This window comes from Onychostruthus taczanowskii, unplaced genomic scaffold (genome assembly GCF_017590055.1).
Source record: "Onychostruthus taczanowskii isolate IOZ18803 unplaced genomic scaffold, ASM1759005v1 scaffold17, whole genome shotgun sequence".
Taxonomy (NCBI): Eukaryota; Metazoa; Chordata; class Aves; order Passeriformes; family Passeridae; genus Onychostruthus; species Onychostruthus taczanowskii.
Genome location: NW_024498906.1, coordinates 1,402,759 through 1,425,636, shown reverse-complemented (window position 1 = coordinate 1,425,636; position 22,878 = coordinate 1,402,759). Strand labels below are relative to the sequence as shown.

General features: G+C 40.1%; 1 protein-coding gene across 5 annotated transcripts in view; it reads left to right on the top strand.

The window, feature by feature from the left end:
* SH3KBP1 (SH3 domain containing kinase binding protein 1) overlaps positions 1–11,835 on the top strand; it is a 211,649-nt gene extending 199,814 nt beyond the window's left edge. For 4 of the 5 annotated variants that reach the window (XM_041399855.1, XM_041399857.1, XM_041399856.1 and 1 more), the window contains 5 exons: positions 3,252–3,361; positions 4,657–4,782; positions 7,744–8,015; positions 9,401–9,464; positions 10,788–11,835. In XM_041399855.1, coding sequence (XP_041255789.1) covers positions 3,252–3,361; positions 4,657–4,782; positions 7,744–8,015; positions 9,401–9,464; positions 10,788–10,829 — 614 coding nt within the window. In that variant the 3' untranslated portion in view covers positions 10,830–11,835. Of the gene's footprint in view, positions 1–3,251; positions 3,362–4,656; positions 4,783–7,743; positions 8,020–9,400; positions 9,465–10,787 lie in introns of all 5 variants that reach the window. The other variant, XR_005952296.1, reaches the window with a different exon arrangement.
* Positions 11,836–22,878: the final 11,043 nt, after the last annotated feature.

The window sequence follows — 22,878 nt, the reverse complement described above, 5'->3', positions numbered from 1 at the left end:
GTGTTGTCATTACACTTAAACAGAATTTCATTTAGAGTATCAACTGAATGGCTGTGATTTCACTAGTCTGGCAGCAGATACTACCTGTGGAGCCTTTATAGCCTCTGTCCTACTCTCTTTAAAATTCAGTGCAGGTATAGGCTGCTTTAGTTTATTTTTCTAGCTATCAAAAATGCATTCAGAAGAGGAAAAAAATGTGGGATTCTCAATATTTCTTGATAATAGAAGCTTTGCACATAAATGTTCATCTTTCATGGTATTTATAAAATGCATGCAGCAAATTATGTCTGGAAATGCTTATGGGTCTCAAGGATGCAAATCCATACACTGTCTGTTTATCAATACATTTTACAATTTAAACCTGAGTATTTTATTCTGATCAAATATAGAACTCCTGGTATTTACTAGTTTGTTTAAGTCAAAGAAGCACATTGAATTAATTCCCTATTTTTTCATTGATTGTTTTCCAAATGAGTGTAGATACCTTTTGTAAGAGCAGAGAAAGGGATGGTGGCACTTACAGAATCATAGAATCATTAAAGTTGGAAAAGACCTCTGAGATAATTGAGTCCAACCATTAACCCAGCTGTGCCAAGTCCACTACTAAACCATCTCTCTAAGCACCACATTTACGCATTCTTTGAATACCTTGATTAGCAGTTGACTCTCCCACTTCCCAGGGCAACCTGTTCCAATGCTTGACCATTCTTTCAATGACAAAATTTTTTCTAGTAACCAATCTAAACCTCCCCTAACTAAACTTCAAGGAAACTTGAGGCTGTTTCCTCCTCTCTTGTTGCTTGTTACCTGGGATGAGAGACTGACTCCCATCTCACTCAATCTCCTTTCATACTCCTGTGGGAGAGGCAAGTTCTGTACCATAAAATTTTTTCTAGTAACCAATCTAAACCTCCCCTAACTAAACTTCAAGGAAACTTGAGGCTGTTTCCTCCTCTCTTGTTGCTTGTTACCTGGCATGAGAGACTGACTCCCATCTCACTCCATCTCTTTTCATACTCCTGTGTAGACCACAGAAATGGAAAATGGGGAGAGGGAAGTCATGCACCACGGCTTCCTAGGCTGCAGAATAACTTCAGTCAATTTCCTGCACCCAAAGCAGAATCTGCTCTTCCCCTCAGTTTTAGCAGTTTGAATCAGTCCTGTGGTACTGGTAACTGATCCTTCCTTCAGTGCAAGTATTTGCATGGCTTGGCACATGCTACTGAAAAATGAGCTGGATTAAAGCTTGCTCAGGAAAAACAAATAGTAAAAACAGTAAAGCAGGAGAGAGTGGCTGGGGCAAATGGAAGAATTGCTTCAGCTTCCATTTCTGCTCATGTGCGTGAGTATCACCCATTTAGAGGGGCGTGTATATTTTTGATGGTATTACATTTTGGCTGTGGCATTTAGCAAAGTAACTCAGTAGTGAAGATTAAAGTTAGACAATATGTTAATATATTGATTACTGATTTGCTTTGTGATCTTAACTCATTTGGCTATCTTATGGGTCAGCTTAAAACTGGGTATTAATAGAAACTGGCTCTTATACTTGCTTGCTATTTTTTTTCCCCAGAAAACAAATTTTTCCTTCTGCTTCTGCTCTCCTGAAACTCTGAAGCTGTGTAGGACTCCAGATAGGTTTTGTGCAATCTGCTAAAATTAGCTCATTTTAACTTTCAAAGAACTGTGGCCTCACCTGATATGTTGGGTACAACTGAGGCTTCAGATTGCCCAAATCCCACTGACAGACTGGGTGGGTGACCTACCTTTGCACACAGGCTGCAACAGTCAATAGAAAGAGCAATGACAAAAACACGTGGTAGAGGACAGTGGGGTCACTGGTTATATATAGGAAGAGTCACTCCAAAAATAGAGTAGTGTTTGGAGGTGAATAACCTTAGACTATTTTAGGGCTATTGAAAGAGCTCTCTTTTTTTTTCTGCCTTTTTTTTTTAATCTCTTGGAGATGGAAGGATATTGCTGAATAAGGAAGCTACAATCCCATTTACTTTATAGCTGACAAATCATGAGTACTTGGAATCAATTTAAATGTCTTTCAGTGCATATAGTTTATTGCACAGGCCCATTAATTAATTTTTTTTTCTGTTCCATAATTTTGTACAATGGTTGGTTGTAATATGACAACAAAACTGGATCTTCAGAGATTTATTGTTCTGTAATACTTTGGAAAATTAAGTGCCTAGTATATAGAACTATTAACTTAAAAGCTATTTTTTCCTACATGTGTGCAACAAAAAATAGTCTCTGAATAATGAATATCATTCCTGTATTTGATTCATATCTGAAAGTAATTTTGAAGAATTTTGATATATCTTGTCTAAAGTACCTCTTGTGTGTTTTCTGACTCCTTCCTGCTCAACATATGCTGTAGGGCATTTTGAAATGAAGGTGAGTGAAACTGATACAACCCATAAAAATAGATGAATGGTATTAAGCCATTTGATTTATCCATGTAATCATGAGCTGTGGTATTCCTTGAGCCTCCACATCTTTCTTTCACGTAAACATGCTACCCTGTGGCTGGATTCAGTAAACACTTCCCCAGAGCTTTTCACTGGCCATGGAGATGGCTGGTACAGCATTCAAGCAGACCTGCTTTCCCTGGACTCTGTACAGCTTCAGGAGCCTTTTAAAGCTTTTACCTACCATAGCCTCTGGACTACTGGAGGGAGATAGTTCTCTCACCTGCAGTTACTGGAAACCATGGTGCCTCCAGCTGCAGGTGTCCAGGAACCTGCACATCACTTCCAGCTTGATCATTCTCATTCTGTATTCTCCTGAGCAATTGCTGCAATGTAGAGCTAACAGTACAGTTCCTGAGACAACGTGTGCACAGTCTTATGTCTCCAGTTATTCAGGAAAAAAAAATGACTAACCCCTTCAGTAGCCAGATGGAAATTTTGAAACTGTTTATTCCATGCCGTAGAACCCATGATGTCATTTAGCTTTCACTATGCTGAAAACAAAGCCAAAGGCTCCTCTACACGTTCCCCCTCTGCTTTATTGTGTTTGAGATGGAAGGGTAATTGTTCTTGGCAAGGGTGACTGCATTACAGCTGCCTTTGACTTCCAGGTTTTTTTAGTGCCATCATGGTGGCTAAATATGTGCAGAACACTGTGACACAGTGGGGAAAATGGGATTTCATTTCTTTGAAATTAGAAAAAAATGTGATTCTTTCCCTTTGAAGACAATTGCCAGAAAACCAAATCGATTCTATTTTATTTTTAAGACTTGGAAGGTTTTGATTCTGTAATACCAATTGCTGAGAAGCTTAATCATCCAACTACAACCAGACCAAAAGCTACTGGCAGGCGACCACCCTCCCAGTCTCTCACATCTGTAAGTTAATTTTCCTTTTCTTTAAAAACTATTTTTAAAAATATATTTTTTTCTGATTTTCCTCCCCTCCTACTAGTGTTCCTTGGTGTTTTTACTACTTTTACCCAGCCATTCCTTCACACGTACAATGAGGCAGAGAGATGCAGATCGGGAAAATTACTGTCAAAAGGCTGCCAGTGTTTTGAATATTAATGTTTAAAACATTCCCTTCCTTCTAAGGTTTATACCCCCTTATTTGGATGCTGCCAAGTGTTCCTTGCTAGCCATGACTGAGCCCAGAAAAAAACCTTATAAAAATCTTTGGAATAAACTAATTTGTGTGAAATATTGAGGATTTTGAAAATGTTTCCCAAAAGAAGCATTTCTCTTGGTTTCTTGCAGACATTTACCAGATTTTGAGGAAAATAGACTATTCAGTGTTCAACAGCCCTGCTTGAGCTGTCTTGTGTTTCTTCTCATTAAGGTCACAGTTGTAAATACAAGGGTGATTTAAATTTCCCTCTCTAATATCTATCTTTAGACAAGTTGGTCTCATAAACAATACTTTGGAAACCACTGCTTAGCTTTTCAATGTCTTCTTCTCTGGGGTTTGGGGTTTGTTTGTTTCCATGTTTTTTGCATTGTGGACTATCAGAATGAGAGCAACTACTGATGGTTATCTGGGTCCGTGTTGCTGAAGAAAAACAAAGTGGAAGGAAGCAAAAAGGATAATTGTGAAACTAATAGAACTCAAAAAAGAGAATGCTATCAAAAATGACTGCTGTCATATGTAGAGAAATGTATAAGAGCAGTATAGAGGTTCTTCTTCCCCTGTCACATATATGAGGAAATGATCAAAGTGGAAAGAACCCTCCCTTTTTGTGCCTTTACCAAGAGGCTGTGCACAGGGCAGCCCTGCAGTGCCAGCACCGTGCACTGGCAGTGGCTGGGGCCTCTGGAGAGCAGCAGGGTGGGACCTGCTCTGAGCAGAGCCACCCTGGTGACAGAGCCGGCATCCCCATGGCACAGCACTCAGCGTCCCGCCTGCGACAGGAGGCTGCTTCCATCTCGTGATGTCATGCAGTGCAAAGCTGTAAATTGATGCTGAATTCAACTCATAAGCATACCTTATTTCTTGAATGCTTTGAAAGCAGTCTAGCTTTGAAAATAAGAGGCAGAAAAGGGGGAGTAGGGGGACAAAGAGTCCTGATTTTAGGTATTGTTACTTGGAAAAAGATAGCTAAAAAAGTTCTTGTACAATGAAAATATCTGTGCTTTTCTTTTTCTTCTTTTGTGATGTGTGTTTGTCTATATAGTCATCCCTCTCAAGCCCTGATTTCTTTGACTCACCAAGTCCTGAAGAAGAGAAGGAAGAACATGTTTCCATTACTCACAAAACTCTTGAAGTGTCAAGGAAATCAAGAACTGTTACAATATCACAAGTAAGTTAATTGGAATGCCTCTGCTTAACCTTATCACATGTATCTTCTTTTTTTAAAGCTGTACTGAAATATTTAAAATTTAATTAATCAGTCACCTGGTAACTGCCCACTTAAAGAAGCTTAAAATTATAAAGGTTACTAAAGAATGTTCTGTGCTTGAAAGGCAAATCTAAAATGAATTGCACAGTTAAAATGTGTCAAATAACCATATTGTGAAAAAAAATCCTTCTTGTGCAAATGCATTTTACAGAATCAGAGAGGCTGGGAAATAAATTTTAGACCCTGTCTTTTTGCAACTTTAAATTGAGTTTACATTAGAAGAGTCTGTGAGCAGAGAAAATACAACTCTTTGACACATTCTAATAGTATGTGAATTTAAATTTGCAAATATAATCACTTTTGTACTGGTATAATTGTATTCATTTTATTCTTATTGTATATTGGTAGACTACTGTAGCAGAATCAACTATTACAAAAGGAGTGTGTGGCTTTATACGTTTGAACTATTTTTTAGTACATAAGGATACCTTTAATAAGAAAAATACTACATTCTAATAGTTTGTCAAGTATTTGAAAGATGAAGTCTTGCACTTCTGTGATCAAGTTCTAAGGATGTTTTGCTATGTAGCTCCCTCTTCTGGGAGCACTTGCACCAAGGAATACTGCTAATGGGGCCAACATTTCTAAGTTATATGACAACACTGTAGATGTTGTTCCTGTAAAATGAGATGGCTGCTATTAGAAAACAGCTACTTGAGGCTTTAATGTTGATAGCCAGTTAAGCTCTGGAATAAGATGCTCAGATCCATGACTCCAGTTGTGCCTTGCTTGCCTGCTCCAGATTTGAACTCAGCCTGAAATTTCTTTTCAGTCCAAAGGAGACTTGCACCTACTGATGTATGGGGTTATTATCCATGAAAGATCTGTTTATAGGTACATAATACTCACACCCTACTCTGCTCTGGTGAGACCCCATCTGGAGTTCTACGTCCAGCTCTAGGGTCTCCAGCACAGGAAGGATATGGACCTGTTGGAGCAAGTCCAGAGGAGGCCACTGAGATGATCAGAGGGATGGAGCACCTCTCCTATGAGGAAAGGCTGAGAGAACTGGGTTTGTTTGGTTTGGAAAAGGGAAGGTTTTGAGGTGTCCTAATTGTGGCCTTCCAGTTCCTGAAGTGAGCTGACAAGAAAGATGGAGAGGGACTATTTACAAGAGCATGGAGTGATAGGAGAGGATGATATAATGGTTTCAAACTGAAAGAGGGTAGGTTTAGATTAGATATTAGGAGAAAAAAATTCTTTACTGTGAGGGTGGCAAGGCACTGGAATGGGTGCCAAAACAGAAGTTGTGTATGCCCATCCCTGGAAATGTTTAAGACCAGGTTGGATGGGGTGTGGAGCAACCTGGTCTAGTGAAAGATGCCCCTTTCCATGGCAGGGAGATAGAACTAGGTGACATTTAAGGTCCCTACCAAACCAGATACACAAACTAATGGATAAAATGTTAAAAGAATACTATCCAGGTCATTGAGTCAAGTTTTCAAGGCACAAGAGTGATTCAGCTTTCTTGTGATTATAATACCATTTTTGTTTATATTTATGGTGAGACTTGGTTTTTGTACAGAACACTTGTTGAATTCAGTGTTTTCCTAGATCAGGTTCTGTGCTCAATCATGGTTGCCTGACCTAACATTCCAACAGTATAGTAGGGAAGACTGTTTTTGCACAACTTGGTGGATCCTGCTCTTCTCTTCCTATCATAATTTTTCCTGATTTTCATCTCATCACTAACTTTTCTCTCAATGACTTTGTTCAGTTAATGCCACCCTGCCAATCTCCAAGTCCTCACTTACAGTGTCTCCTTCCATTTGCATACCATTTATTCTCACTATTTTGCCCTATTTACCATTCAACTTCAATATCTCTTTTTCAAAGAGAGTTGGAAGACTGCCTAGAGCTTTTTCTTACTCTTGTCCAAATCAGATTTTCAAACATGCCTAGTAGGTGTCAAATAATGCACATACAGCACTGCCAAACAACAGTGTGAAGACTCCCTTTACTTGCCATTGTGATACCTGTACTTGTACACTGTTCTCTGCATGCAGTGAAGTAGATGGTCATGTATGGTTGGTAAACTGCAGATTTTCTAATTGTCTAATAAGTATAAAATTTTATATTACATTATATTACATAATATACATATATTACTTTATGTAGCATATAGGAGTAGAGGCTTGTCTAATAAGTAGAGCACTGGATCGCAGTTAAGAAGCATGGAATCCTTTTTAGCTAACCACATGATTCCAGGGTTGTAGGTTAATGGTGTGTTTTTCTGTCAAATTCCTGGAGGATTAAAGAGCTATTGGTAGTTATGTGGATTCATGGAAGCTTTGATTAACAGAGGACAGCACACTACACTTCTTTATTATTAATATAATTTTGAAGCCATGGGATTTTCTTCTGTATATGTCATACCAACAAGCAAATCTAATGAATATTTTTCTATTTTCATAATGCTAGGGGGAGCCTGTAATACATTTTTTAATTTTTGAAAAAAACTTGGAAGATTCCTTCAATAGTTGGTGGGAAATTATAAATTTAATTTACAAAAAATACAACTTGGATTCTTGGCCATGTAGTTTTGTGCTCTGTTGGAGACATCCATGGATGTAGATGTGTTCTCACAAACATCTGAAAGAAACACTGAGCATCTGTCCCTGGTTTAATTCACTGCTACATCTGAGATCTTGGAAATGCTGTTGGTGAACTTTTGCATCACAACCAGACCCCCTCTGAAGCACACATACAAAGATGATAACTAATCACTATATTTATCATGCTTTTGCCAAGACTGTTGGAATGTCAGCATTACTGAAGAGCAGCTAAATACTTAGCACTGGTTAGAGGTTTGATTTTCATAAAGCTTTCTGCAGACATTAAATGTTTTTCTTTTTGTTGCAGGTGTCTGATAACAAAACTTCCTTGCCTCCAAAACCAGGAGGTTTGGCTAGTGGCAGTAATGTACCACCATCACTATCCCCTTCACCATCACCTGGATTTCACTCAATTGCTATGGGAACAACAGGCCACAGGTCAAATTCCCCATCCCTGTTTGGTACTGAAGGAAAGCCAAAGACTGAGCACTTGAGCCAAGGTCAGACTGCCCTGGAAGAGCTGAGAACACAAATTAGGGAGCTAAGAACCATCATTGAAACCATGAAAGACCAGCAAAAGTAAGTACTGCAAATCACAGCTGTAGGTGGGATGGATCCGTTCGTGCATAGTGGTGGCAGTTTCTGGTTGAGCTTGCCTTCATGAATGTTACTCTGCACAGCTGGCATATGTGTTTGTGAGTGATTTTCATGTGACAGAACATATTCAGGAATGAGAACCTCCACAAAAAAGACCTGCACTATCCACCAGCGTTTTTTTCCTGTGTTATAAACAAGTAGATGTTTATGGGGTGTTAAAAAAGTTAACTTGCAAGCTGTAAGCAGTGAATTTTGGTTTATTTGTCAATAACTATCTGGGAACTCATGTGCATTGATCATAATAAAAGGGGTGCATTTCTTATAGTTGTAGTACAAATTGCTACAAGCTCCTAAAGTTATTAAATTAATTTGTTATTTGACTGCACATTTCCCAGATCGTGTTACTCTAATTGTGACTAGGTCATCTGAAGGCCTTTGTGTTTATGGCCTTGAATCTTACTATTTTAGTTTTGGGCACCTTTGTTTTCTTTAAGTTGCTCATTTCTTAGGAGAAACTGGGGCTGGCTCGTAACTTTGGATGTTCCTGAGACTATTGAATGCTTTGGAAGCTAAACCTTGACTTACGTTGTCAGTTGTGTGTAGCCCAGGCAGGAAACAGAAAAGGGCAAGCAGCGTGCAGAGCCTGTGGCGGAACAGAGGTGTGCGGAGTTTGGGAGAAGATGCGGGAGGGCATGGTTCAAGCTGGATGTAGCCAGCAAGCCCCACGGCCTCGCCTCTTAGGCTGACCCTGCTCCTCTGGTCTCCCCGGCCCTTCTTGCAAGGGCAGCTTCCACCTACTGGTATCTGTCCTAAGGTGAGATCAGTCAGTGGGAACATGAGAACGTGTCTGCTCCTTATAGCTATGTTCCCTTTCTCAATAAAGAAGAATGACAGGAAATCCATATTTGGGATCGTTAAGTCTTATAAATGAAGTTGAAGTTTACATTGTATTGCTGGCATAAACAGCTTTTAAGTGGCTTAAGTATGCGATAGGATGGGCAGGATTTGTGTTACCAGTTCCTATAACCCACCAACAGTCAATACATCTACATTTTGTATGGCAAAAGGCAACTGGGTGCTGCTACAGTGGTGATCCAGCTAGGCCAGAGCAAAGCCTGTGGATGCAGGGCTGATAGGAGGCGTTAGTCATTAGCCATGTGGGATGGGGCGGGGTACTGTCCCGTAGTGAATTTTACTTCTCTCTGCTATGGCCTAGAGTATACAAGAGTATGCTGACTTCAATTAGATGTTCAGAGGAGAAAAAAACAACTAGTGAAGTGGGGTAAATATGTCTCCAGGAAATAATATTTTGTATTTTACTAGTGTGGTCATTTCCATCCCAAGCTTCTTTTGCATTCTTTCAACAGAAAAGAGATTAAACAGTTGCTCTCTGAGTTGGATGAAGAGAAGAAGATCCGTCTACGATTGCAGGTACTTAAATTATTTTTAGTGTTGGGAGGTTTGATTTAGCCCCCTCCTTTTTGGGGTTTGGTCATTTAAACAATGACCTGAACAGCATGCTTTAACCTGGTCAGGCAGATGAACTAAAGGGTCATTATAGGCCCCTTCTAACCAAAATTATTCCATTCTAATCTATGTTGTGCTATACTCTTCTATTTCATATACTTGATAAGTGCTTTGGTACTGATTATATGTTATATTTTTATGGTATAGGGCAACTGTTCTTCAAACTAGGGATAGAAAATGGAATTGTAATTTCACTGGACTGTTCCTTCTCTGTAAACCACTTGGGAACATGGCAAAGGGTGGCAGAACTGGGGATCCTCAATGTCTGTGCTCCAGGGCTGCTTAAAGGACTTTATGTGTCCAACCACATAGCAACATGGCTTCTAATAATACACAGCTCTTGTTCAGCTTAAACTGAAATTTATTCAGCTAAAACCCAGGGAACATTTTCAATAGCCACTGTTGATTTAGTCTATCAGGCCAGACTATTCAGAGTTATCCAGAGATATCTTTACATCGTTATGCCCTGCACTAATGAGTTTAAAATTATGACCTTACAGCTGAATGCTTTTACTCCAGTTCAAATATTGCTTATACTGGTAAATGTTTAGATGCTAGATAAGATGCATTATTAGCTTTACATGAAGATAGGAGTTAACAAAAAGAGGTAGCATTAGTTACAGTGCTCTGATAGACACAGTACTCAGCCCACATATTAAAGACTGCCTTGATGATGGTGCAGTTGAACACAGGGTGAAACAGGTGGGTTTGAATAAATCCAAGACCCTTGCCTTAGGGTTTCCAGTGTCTGTCAGAGGGACCAAGTGTACAACTGGGGCTGCTGATGCTTTCAGCCACATCCATTTCAGAATGGCTATACATCCTTCAGAGACTTTAAGATGGGCACAGGCTGGATGGTTGTAGAAGGCAACCACCATGCTGGCTGTAAGTGCAGCTGCTGGTGAATGGACACGGTGCTCATTCTGCAGTAATGCCAGGCAGTGAGCTGTGTGGCTTGCAAAAGTTGTAATTTAAAGAGATTGAGAGGTCTTGCAGTACATTCAATGATTGCACTTGTCATGATCTGAGGGAGGAGGCTGTGAATGGTCATCTTATACAGTTGAGGAGCACCTCAGTTTGTGAAATCTGTGGAAATACGAGTGGTATAAAGCCTGTAGCTGACGCCTGTGGACAAGAGGGAATGTGCTTTTCAAGTGGCATCAATTGTGCCTCAGTTTGCTAAAGCATTTCATTTAATAAAATACTTTTTCTTCTGTTTGTTTTCAGATGGAAGTTAATGACATAAAGAAAGCTCTTCAATCAAAGTGAATACTTGATAGGTGGAATGTTGCATTATTCTTCATGACTGAGACTCAAATTTATGCCCCAGCCAAAATAACTTTGTGCCAAATGATTTAAGAATTGCCTCAACATCCCTTTATTTGAAGGATTAGCACAACAGTTTTTGATAGCACAACAAAAACACCAACGAGAACAAAATTTCTACCCAAAGCCGTGCTGTGCAGCACTAGTTGTGACTGAAATTGATCTTCTTGTGCTAAAGGCTCTCTACTTCAAGATCCTAGGTGAAATGAAAACTCAGGCAGTTTAGTCCATAGTGGTACTATTTTGATGATATTTTTCCATAAATAAAGTGTATTTCAGATTATCTGTTTACAAGCTTTATGATTTTGACTTTTGGTTTTTAATTGTCTTTTGTCACAGATTTTAAGATGTTTGTACTTCATATAGCCAGGAATGAATGTTAATGTTGGGGCTGAAGGGATTATTTTTGCTTCGAGATTTAACAGCCTACTTTTCTTTATGGTTTTAAGTTCTGTTAAATATGCAATTTTTTGTCCCCAAATCCCCTACAACTTAAACTTACATTGTGTACAGTAATGTATTTACAAGAAAGAAACAAACCAACAGAAGTCTGGTCTTTGCAATGATTTGTGCCTTTCTTTGCCACACACTGACTGGAGCCGGTTGAGGCCAGGTCTCCCTATGTAGCTACCACGACGACTCCTGTCCCCGGTGTCCTCCTGTCCCCGGTGTCTGGCAGAGGTCACCTTCCCAGTGCCAGCTGCTCGGTCAGGAGAGCGCGTTTGTGCCAGCTGGCAGGACAAAAGGGCACAGCTGAGAGCAGCTTTGTCTTGAGCAGCTGTGGCTTTTTAGCTTTCCTGGTTTGGATAGGCCTCTCCCTCAACCTGAATGTTCATCTCCGCTTGATTTTCATTAGATGATTTAAACACCCACCTCTGTCCCCAATTTTGCACAGAGTGAACAGAATATGCATTATTAAAGCAAAAATAAATAAAAGTAATCTATAAAACATGAATAAAAAGTTGTATTATTTCATGCACAAGGTTCTCTGTCGTGTGACAGTGTTTCATTTGCTGTTGACGTGGTATTTTTGTGTAAGTAGGACTATGAAGTGTATCCGTCTGTAAGTGTACAATATCATATGTTTGCTATATGATATTGTACACTTACAGACGGATACACTTCATAGTCCTACTTACACAGCAGGACTGTCTTCTCACCATTTTGTTGAACCAGATGCTTACTTCAGTTTCTCTGTTTGCTTTCATTCTTTCAAAATTTCACATTTTCCTGGTTGTGGTTTCATGTGTTCTTAACTAACCACAGAGTATCTCACATCTTGTCAGCAATCTCTGTTAAGTTTATAAAGTGTTTAAATAACAGATATTTTTGCATAGCATGGAGTGAGTGGGTAAGTGATGCTGGTGATACTTCCACGTAACAAAACCCCACACAAAGGATCTACTTGTCATCCCATCAAATGCTAGAGCTGGCTCCAGCAGCACACCCTGTATCAACATGAACCCCCCTGCCTGCCAGGAGCTGGGTGAGATGTAGCATGCTGTTGGCTGGTCACATTCACATATGGTTGGCAGAGTTCCCATAATCTTTTTGATATGCACAAATACATAAAATACACACTGCACCATACCCAAATCTGGCTTTACAGGTCTCAGCTGGCAGTACAGAACCTTACTTTTGGGATGAATTTTTCTTCCAGAGCATCTGCTTTTATTGTAACAGTGGTGTCTGAGATTTAAAGATAGGGTAGTGAAACGAGATTTTTTTTTAAAGTCACAATACATTGCTCAATGTACTCAAACAGAAACACTAATAAAATATTTTATCACTGAAATGCTCCTATGTAACATTTCTAAATATTTACATTAAAATATTTTTGTACAAAGAAAGAGAGTCCTGCCACAGCTTTCCAGCAATAAGGAAACATTACTACATTACTTCCATGATTTTTGTAAAGTTAGTACCAGAGTTAGGAGAACAGAAGGAAATGAAGGGATAAGAAATAAGAATTCTGTTGGGGTTTATAGTTATACATTTGCCATATTTATCCAGGAATTAACTGCTCTGGATTCCTAATTCCCTGGAAAGAGATAAACTACTGTATCTGTGGTAAATAAAGTATTGATCCCTGAGCTGTGCCCCAGAAATATATCAGACATCTCAGAAGTGTTCCATCTTTTGAAAATAAAAGTCTGAATTTGGAACTAGATTCCAAAAGAAAAAAATAATTACATTCTTTATTTCCCCTCTCCTGTTGAAATGAACTTGTCATTTTACAAATCTAAGTTAGAAGTCCAAAAAACCATACTTTGTAGAAGATGGTTAAATAAGTATTTGTGAAAATGCTTTGCTTTGCAAGTTGTTTTTTCTGGGAGAGGACACTGTAGAAATACAAGTTCTTCCTGCTGCATTTCGTTACAATAATAGTATTTCGCATAAGACATGGATTTTCCCTTCCTAAAGAATATCAAATATGCATTAAACTTGTGGATATAAACTGCTGCTTTTAAAAGTGTTTGGTTTTATATTTAAAGAAAATCAGAAAACACTGGTGAGCTACAAAGTGATTTTGCTGTGAAAATGATTAAATCTTGTTGTTTGAAGAGTTGTGTAAAATGACTTTTCATTAACATGCACATACTATTCCTGTAGCAGACTTTATGTGTAGAAGTCAGGCTCATACCTTTGGATGATAATATCCAAATTCTTGATTCAGTAAATTTTTGGTTATTAAGAAGACAGTTTTATGTTCCCATTTTGTTCTTACAATTCTAAAAGGAGCAAGTATTTCTTAATGTGAGCTCATAGCACTTAGAACTTTTTAAAGTTCTACATGCAAGTAAGATGGTAAATACTTGAAAGTGTATCTTAAATTTCATCTTCTGTGGTTCTGTTACTAATTCATTTGTGAATGAACGAAAGGTTCAGATGAATTTTTTGTTATGCTAACAGGTCAAAGGACTGAACTCAACTCTATGCAGTAATTTTTATTTTTATGTGTATGAAATGTCCATGAGTGCCACGCTCTGTGACAGACAGGACTGGCATTTGCACCTATGAAACAAGATGAGACAGAGCTGTAAAACACCCTCAGAAGCTCATGCTCTGCTGAGGTTACAGAACCCTTACCTCCTCTTCCTGTGGAGCTGCCTGGGCTGTGAGCAGCTCCCCTGTCCCCTGCTGCCTGGCTGTCCGGCTGCTTCCCTGTGCATCCCGTGCACGGAGCCTGCGGCACAGACAGGTTTGCTGCTGCAGGGCTGCCGTGGCCAAAGGTGTCTGGTGTTCCTGTGCTTTCCTTGGCCATGCCACAGCACAGCTGTGCTGACGCTTTTAGCCTCTGTCTGGGTGTTTATGCTCCAGGGGCCTGCCTTGGGAGCAGGGGGCTGTGCTTGGAGGTTCTGCAGTTTGTGGGTCCCATAAATACCAGGCACCACAAGCCAAGGAGAGAGTATGGCTGGGTGGGGTGATGGGCAGTGCTCCTGCTTGCAGGAATGATCAGCAGTCTGCAGGGCCAGGAAGAGCTGAGGACTCAATGTCTGCATCTCCTCTGAATAAGGACCCTGGGGCTGGAAACTGGACAGAGGCACATTGATGAGGAAAGTGTGAAGGCTGGTGAGAAAGATGATATATTTCATACAGGAGAGCTGTGGTTCGAAAGCAGGCAGGATTTTTGTTTAAAGTAGAAACAGCTACTTTACAATTTGGCACTGAGGAGGCTTTTTCAACGGTGTGAGGGTGGCAGGGCTGCTGGGCACCAGCAATTCCCATAGGCTTTGGTGAGGACAGGGTCCCCCACGCACTGACTTCTGTTTGTGGCAATCCTTAAGTTAAAAAGAGCCAGAAGAGGTGGAGCTTCCCCACACAAAACATTGGGTAATTGTCTCCATGGTTATTAATACCCTTCAGCCAGAACTTAGATTTTGTTTGGCACCTTTTGCCTCAGCTGACTCCTGAGCTGGCCCAGGAATTAGCTGGTTGCTTGTGACCCGGCCCGCTCACTGCCAGCTTCCTGCAGCTGCTTCCCTCCTCCTCAGCTCCAGCCTCCCCGCTCCAGCCATTCCCTGCCTTTGGAAAATAACCAGCTTCTTTAGGTCACCACACCTGAAGGTGAGAGGATGCCAGCGCTTCCCGGCCTGGAAAAGAGCAACTGAGGAAGCAAAAGACACCATTTAAATGCCGTCAGGAAGCTGCGGTCCTGTGTGCGTGCCAGGAACGAGCAGCCGCGGTGCCACCAGCCCGGTGCCAGCCAGGAAACGGCCCTGGGCCATCCCCTCTGCTTTCGGCTCAGGGAACAAAGGTTATTGCACCCGCCCCACGCGTTGCTGTTTGGTGTTCTCTCTTTTAATGAAGATGATTTCCAATCCAACGCAGACACAAGCTTTTAGAGGCAGTGAGTGTAAGCCGCAGGCAGCCTCAGGAGGAGATGCTTGAGAGCCTTTCTTTATGCTGCCTCAGTCAGGCTTTTCTTGAGCCAATGATGCAGCTGAGCTGCTCCTTGAAGTGCTCACAGTTCCACTGGTGAACAGTGTGAGGGGCTGGAGTGCCAACAGCTGAACTAACAAAACGGCTTCATGCTACTGTGAAATTTTATTTAAAGTATTAGAAATTAAACCGTATTTTGAAATGTGTTAGCACTGTAGGATGAAAAATTTAAGATGAAAATTATTTTAATTGAATTGTTACCCTACAAATTGGAGTGTTTAGTATATTTTAGCAAGATAATTAATGCTAGACAAATCACTAGATTCAATTGTCCTGACATATAGTAAAGGTTACAATAGAGAGGCAGGGCCTACCAATCTCTCTCAGCCCCTTTGGATAAGCAGGTTTCAAACTCTGTTATCTTCCTTTTTTTTAACATAGGAAAAGCAACCGGAGAATATAGCTGATGATAATCACAGGAAAACAAAATTGGCATTTATCAATATGATCTTAAAACATCTAATAGGCTGTTTCTTGGAGGAGAAAACTTGCCAATTAGAACACCAAAGCAAATTAGATAAGAATTAGCAGACTTCAAAACCAATTTTGAATATCAGGACATTAAAGAAACAGCTGTTCTTGAAACTGTCTCTGGTAAAACCCCTTCACTTCACCAAGCCCAGACCCAGCATTTTCATTTGGTATGGGAAATCATATTCCTCAGTACAACAAACCCTTCCCTGTGTCCTTCATCCCAGCTACCGAACAGCAAATATCCTTTTAGCAAAGGGACCCTCATGGTGCTCTTCACCTCCTCAGGTAACAGCAATGAAGATTTTGGGATTTTGTGAAACCACTTCTTGGGCTTATCTTAGAGCTAGTGAAAATTAAGCTGGGCAGCTGTCCCTGCCACAGGATGACCCATTACCTGGGTTTACCCCCTTCTAGGGATGGGTTTCATTGCAAAGGGCACACCAAGTAAAGGAGAAAGCTCAATCACACAATCTGTGCACCATGCTCTTTCTCCTAGAACAGAGCACCAAACACAGAACAACAGCTAATGCAGGGTAAGTAGAAAAAAGGTGCACCTGCATGGAAATTGCTACTGCTAGATAATTTGGCTGCTCTGGATTCAAAGAACCAAATCTACTGAGCTCAGACAAATTTACTGTTGGAAGCACAGATGCAGCTATTTAGCAAATAAAAGTACTAGGTAGGGCGAGGCATGATGTAAATCTTGAGACCCCAGCAAAAGCAGCGCTGGCTGGAGAAAGCTTACTCATTAATGTTCGGCACGTTTCTTGTGGGAGATGCAGGCTGTTTGTGCTGGGATTACACAGTTGTGCCTGGTGTGTCACTGATCTCAGGGGAATGAAAACTGACGTTCTAACCTGAAGAACCTGCTCGCCTCAGAAGTAAGCTCTGTAACCTGTGCTTGGGGAGCTCTTAACACAAGAAGGATGTCACATTACTGCAATAACTACAGGCTTCAATATTGGACTTGGTCTAATTGAGATATATTAAAGTCAATAAGGCTGATTCAGTCTAAGTGCTGATTCAGAACTCCCAGATGTCACCAGTGTGCTCTTTCCAGCTGGGTGCAAGTCTGGGGTAAGCCTGAATTCTCTTATCCCCATTTTTTCTCACCTTCTGTGTGCTCTGAGTCAGGCCTCATGCTTCCTCAGCCCTCCCCTGCATTATTACAAAAGGGAGCAATCTCAGATTCTAAATTTCCTCTTGACCCAAATCTGACACCTTCCTGCTCCAGAAATGTATGTCCCAGTACCCCTGTGACACAGAGGAGAGGAACTGCCCACTTAAGGACACAGCCCACAGCCTCTGCCTAAATGAAAGTGCTGATGCAGCTCAGGTAAGCTGGTTGCCTTCTGCAGGCTCTGGCTGGAGTAATTTCATTGGCTGGACCAAGATGTTGCTGTGCCTCTTTCTGTTAAGCAGAAAGCAAATGGGACTCTCCTCAGGTTGGTTTCACACTTCAGCAGTGTGTGTGTATCACAAGGAAATCTGCAACCTGTTGGTCTTTCCATTTGGGGATATAAGAAAGAGTATCTGACGTTTGTCCTACGTGCCTGTGTGTGCCAAGGTACTAACCTGATTTTCTACTTTGTTGCTTGTGAATAGCTGAGAACTCTCCAGAGCAATACTGAAATAGTTCACAGTTTTACAACTGGATTTAAACTTCCAGAGGAAAAAAGTCTGTGCAGTAATAAAAAGGATACTTTTTACTACTTCTTCCAGAAATCTTACTGCTATCACTCTTTTCCTCAAATAGCTGTTACTTGGAATTTCCCAAATAAAAAGAAGAGGTAGGTGTTTCCATTACAAGGTTATTAGCAAAGAATGTATTGGTTCCTACCAAAAGGTCAGGAATGCTCAGTGCTTTCTAGGTGTGTTGGATTAGAACAGGAAGCAGGTTATTATTTAACTTGCTTTTTACTGTGAAGTACAGGAAGAAATTCTTTGGCATTTTGACAGAAATGTGATTTGACACAGTGATGGGCTGAAGTCTCATTTACAGCATTATAAAATTTTCTGTAATGATTCCTATCCTGGCAGATAGATGTCTGAAAAGGGACTGCATTTGAGTGACAATGTGTCTGGCCATTAAATTTTCTAACTGTACAGGAGTGACGTGTTATTTGGCAGCAACTTAATAGTCTCAAGCATGTGACACCACTCTAGCAGAGAATAAATGTCATGCAAGTTGACAATGCAGAGAAGACAAAGTGTCTGGCATCACACGTAGGTCTCACGGTGTAACCAGGAGAGCTTCAGGACCAGTGCTGAGTGTTACACACTTTTGGATTCCACCATTAAAAGCATTGAGAACTCCACCTAGCCAAGGCCAAATGTTAAAGTCAGACCCCATGCTAATGACTTCACACCTTCAGAGCATGAGCAAGCTGAGAAAATAGTTGCCAGGAATTTCAACACAGGCTGGTGTTGCTCTCTGTCTCGCTAGGTGCCTCAGCTGTGCTCCTACATATTACTGCCTGCTTCTCCCACGACTTTTCACACTGCTACTTCAGGAAGGTGAATTACTTAATAGTGTTTAGAAAACAAAAAAGCCCCTATTTTGGACATTGGTAAATTTCTCTCTTCACATATCAAGCTCATATTTAATAATGTTGCAATTTCTTGACTGCCTTAATAAGGAGAAATGCAGGTGCAACTGAAGAATTCTTACTGAAGTTTTACATAATTTCCATACTTGCTTAAATATATGAAACTTTCATTAGTACCTATTACAAAAGTGAGTATCGACATAACAGATAAGTTTTTTATTTGTCACTTTAAAGCAGCTCTTGCCTCCTGAGGACTCCTTTGCTGTTCACAGTCCCAACTGGTAACAGCAAAACCCTTGTGATTACAAATATTTAAAATGTTTTCAGACAGCACTGGCAGTTTTGCTTTTGCCAGGCTTCTAAGCCCCATGTACCCTCATTTATCTGGCATCTACAGCAATATAAAAATCACCTAATTGTCAATAAAAATGAACCACATATTCTAGTCCTCTCCCAGTTTTTACAATAGGAGTGTAATCAGGTTGTCTTCCCTGCCACAGCCACAATTTTGTTGGGCTTTCATTAATCAGTAGACACAACTGCTCGACTGGAATAAAAATTAATAGTCAGGTAGTCTTTACCATGAATGTTTTTTCAGTGAGAAACAAATTAAGAATAGCTAAAAGTGACAATATTTTCTTAAAATGGTATGAAAAACACTGAGCCATGACACATAAAGAAGTCTAGATACTTTGATAAAGCTGAAAACAAGAAAATTTATCCTTCCTGGTAAGAATATTTAATCTTCTGCCCATGCAAAATTTTAAAACCAGACTTTTTGAAGCTGCTGCTTGTAAGCAGCTGCTTCTTATTCCCAAGGGAAATGTGTATTTCTCACCCTCAGGACCTGCTGAATTGGAGAGGACTGCAGAGGAGAAAACATTATGCCAAGATGCTGTATGGGTGGAGAAATCTAGGGCTTATATTGTTATTTATTAACATCTAGTACTTCAGTACAAATATTCAGAATTTTATAGATGGTCAGATGAAGACTTCATCCTCCTAAGTTGAAAGTTTTCATTTTTCCCCAGGTTTTCTTGAGGTTTTGTCCAACATTAGTCATCTTAGTAAGGGTTCAGAAATTTCAGAGTCCATGGGAGGTGTTTCTGAATAGGGGCCTGGTTTGGTTTTCTCCCATCTGAAATATAAAAACTAGAAGTTATTTGAAATGTGTTGTAAACTGGAAATAAGGAGTTTTCTGTTTGATTAATTGGTTAAAAACTGTATTTTAGAGAACTCGAGTTAACTTCTGGCTGTTTGCTCCTCAGTTCATGAACTGAGTGAGAAAGTCCAGAGAGCCATAGATGCCTAAATCAGAATAAAGCTTTTAGCCAGATTTTATAAATGCATGTGGCCAAGTCTTGTGTCATTGCTATGATCTATCTAGCTGTCGGATAAAAAGAAATGCCAACTATCAGACATACAGAAAGTGTGAGTTCTGCTTTGACAGAGATTCAGGAAAGGTTGAGTGGGTTTTTATTCCTTCACTTTGTTATGTTGTTTACAAGTGGTCTATTGGTTGGTTTATTTTATTATTTCAAATGCAGGCATTCCTCTCTAATTGAAATTCTGATTTTATGAAAGCTATTGAGAGTATCTGCATACTTTTTTCACTGCTACCTTGCATTCCTTAGTAATCCCTGCTCCCAAAGTTTTGACATATAACTAGTCAAAATCCAAAAGCAAGATTTTTTGATTAGGATGCCAGATGTACTGCAAAGATTAGGAATTTGGAGTCAAAGCCAATTTTGAATTGATTACACTGCTCTGTGTGCATGTGAGCACACAAGGCATATCTATAAAGTTGTTATTCTCCAAGGCAAAGAAAGAGAACGATGCCCCTTTGACTAACCTTGTCTGTCACACAGAATGTCACTCTGTCCTTCATTTGCAAGGGATGGGGAGGAGCAGAAGGTCTGTGCAACAAACATGGTTCTCTGTGCAAAGCAGTGGGTCTGAACAGAAAGCTGTGCTAGGGATTATATTCTTAGACCCCGCAGTCACTTTCTTTACCTTCATTCTTTATCAGGCCACGTGAGCTTGTGAGGTGTCACACTGCCCACTGAAGTAAAAGCAAGAGGAATCCCTGAGATCTTTGAACCCAGTTCCAGTGATGATCTGGTGGCCAAGGTGTTTTAACTTCACATGACTCTGAGACATCCAAGTTTGCTCCTTGTAAAAGAGATGTGCTTTGCTGCAAGTCAAGTTTTAAAGCATTATAGCATTTTTAAATCATCTTCATTAAGTTTTTCTTCAATAATTATACTTGTTTCTTAGGTTCCATTTATACAGAGTTAGTATTTTTAATCTGACTTTTGAACAAATCCAAGCAGTTTATTAGGGAGAATTATTCTAAGGGAGAATGCACAGAATTTCGTTGAATAGCTCGTAAAGTTTCTGCATAATGACTGAAAATTAAAACACCTTTTCTCTGGATTCATACTTCAGGGAAAAAAAAAAACCCTGTTCAGTAAAGAAATCAACTCTTTACCTTGTCATCACATGACAGCAGTATCTGTAGGGTTACCGGGAGACCTGCTCACTGTGAATGAAAATAAATGGAGTAGCACACCAGCAGCAGTAACACCAAAAGATGCATTAACAAAATTTTTGCTTGGAATAGTTTAAACACCACAACTTGCATTATCCTGTGGAAAGGTGGTACAGTGGCTTGCCAGGAAACAATCTGGACATCCAAATATTTTCCCTAATGCCTGATATTCACAATACAGAAAAAATTATCTCACATCTAGGGTACAGAATTCAAGCTTTTTGGATGCATGTTCATGCAAGGCAGCTGTAACCCTGGTGGAGCTCCTTGGGGAAGCTTGTTCAGGATGCTGCTGCTTGCCAGAGCTGTGGCTCGCTGCCTGGGACACAAGGGCAGGGGAGATGTGGTCATGGCTAAGACTGTGCCCATAACTGAGGTGGCCAGTGCCAGGGGCCTGTGGATGGACTCCTAGGCACCTCTGCAGCAGGTGTGAGGGATGCCCTGGACACTGTGCTGGTGAGCATCCTTCAGCAAATACTGCCAGGGTGTGGCCAGGTGGGTTTGCACCTCAGTGGAACAGCTCAAATCTGCAGGCTCCCCATGGACCTGGATGTCTTGTGGTTTATTTGCTACTTACCTGAGCCAAGAGAGCTTGGCTTTCCCTTACACTGCATAAAATGGGAGGAGCCTCTTTACAGGTGAAAATGTCAGAGAACAATGAAATTGCTGACGAACCTTTATGATTGTTCTAGTCTGCGCTCTCTTTTTTTAAAAAAAAGGGAGGCACTAGCTGTATGTGCATTAGGGAAAAGATGGCACATTGGTCTGTGGAGTCAAACTTTATATAAATTTACTGTTTGAAATTTATAGCCCTGGGGGAAAAAAAAGAAGGAATCAGTTCCCTTAGCTCAGTTATGCTACTCAAGGATTTACAAAAAAAAAAAAAAGAAAAAGGTGGTTTCAAGGACATCTATTTTCTTTGCAGAAGTGGTAATTAATATTCTGCACTAAGTGGATTTGACAGGTGCAAAGTGCTGACTGAGAAAATTGTACCATCATCTTTACAGTTCTGTACAAGAGCAAATGTTGACTTCAGAAATTTTCCTTGGTTTTGTTAGGCTGGGTTCTATGTAAAGGCAGAAAGTCTTGGAAAGTGATATAGAAGCTGAATATTAACTTCTGGCCTGGACTTTTAAATAGGCAACTCCAGGGACAGAGTGGCTCTTTCTGTAACCTCATTTCTGGACACTTTTCCAAAAAAAGGAAAGAGGGTTGCATGACTCACCTTTTTTTCTTCTACATTTAACAATTTTTGGTTTGCACAGAAACAGTTCAAATACCCCAAAGTCTGAATCTCCTATTTATTCTCACTTAGGTGACTTGCAAGATTTGAAGGTACTGTTGCTCACTGTAAATGTCAGGCACCGAGCCACAGTTTCTTAAAACAGTCACAGCCTGTAAAATGAAGCTTCTTCATTTTAAAATGGTCCTTGTTTCTAGCTTGAAAGAAAGCATACAAACTCTGAACAAGTTACACCAGGTTAAACTACTGAAAATCAATAATAGATTGTTAGCAAAAATGTCCAAGGAAGAGTGAGGATATTGTTTGAAAGATAAATAAAATTCGGAAAAGGGAAAAATATCCTTTTCTTATTTATCATGATGTAAAATATCTACTAAGAAACTATCACTCTGTTTCAAGACCAAGAGACAGACCTCTCAACAAGCAATTTAAAGTAACAAATTATAAAAACTGCAAAATGAAACCTGAAGTCGTGTCTTAGACCTAGAACAACCTAAATTTTTATAACCCCTGGAAAGCACAAAACGCTTATTTATTATGCCTCAGTGGCATCCCACTAAGCAATCCCAGCCTATTTGTTGAAGATTGACACTAAAACAATTTTCACGATTACAGAAAGCACCACACCATGCATATATTGTTCTAAACACATTTAATTACAATTTGGTTTTTTTGCATGTTAGTTGCTAAAAGCCCAAGAATGTTCTTGAATAAGAGAAAAGAGCTCTCCTG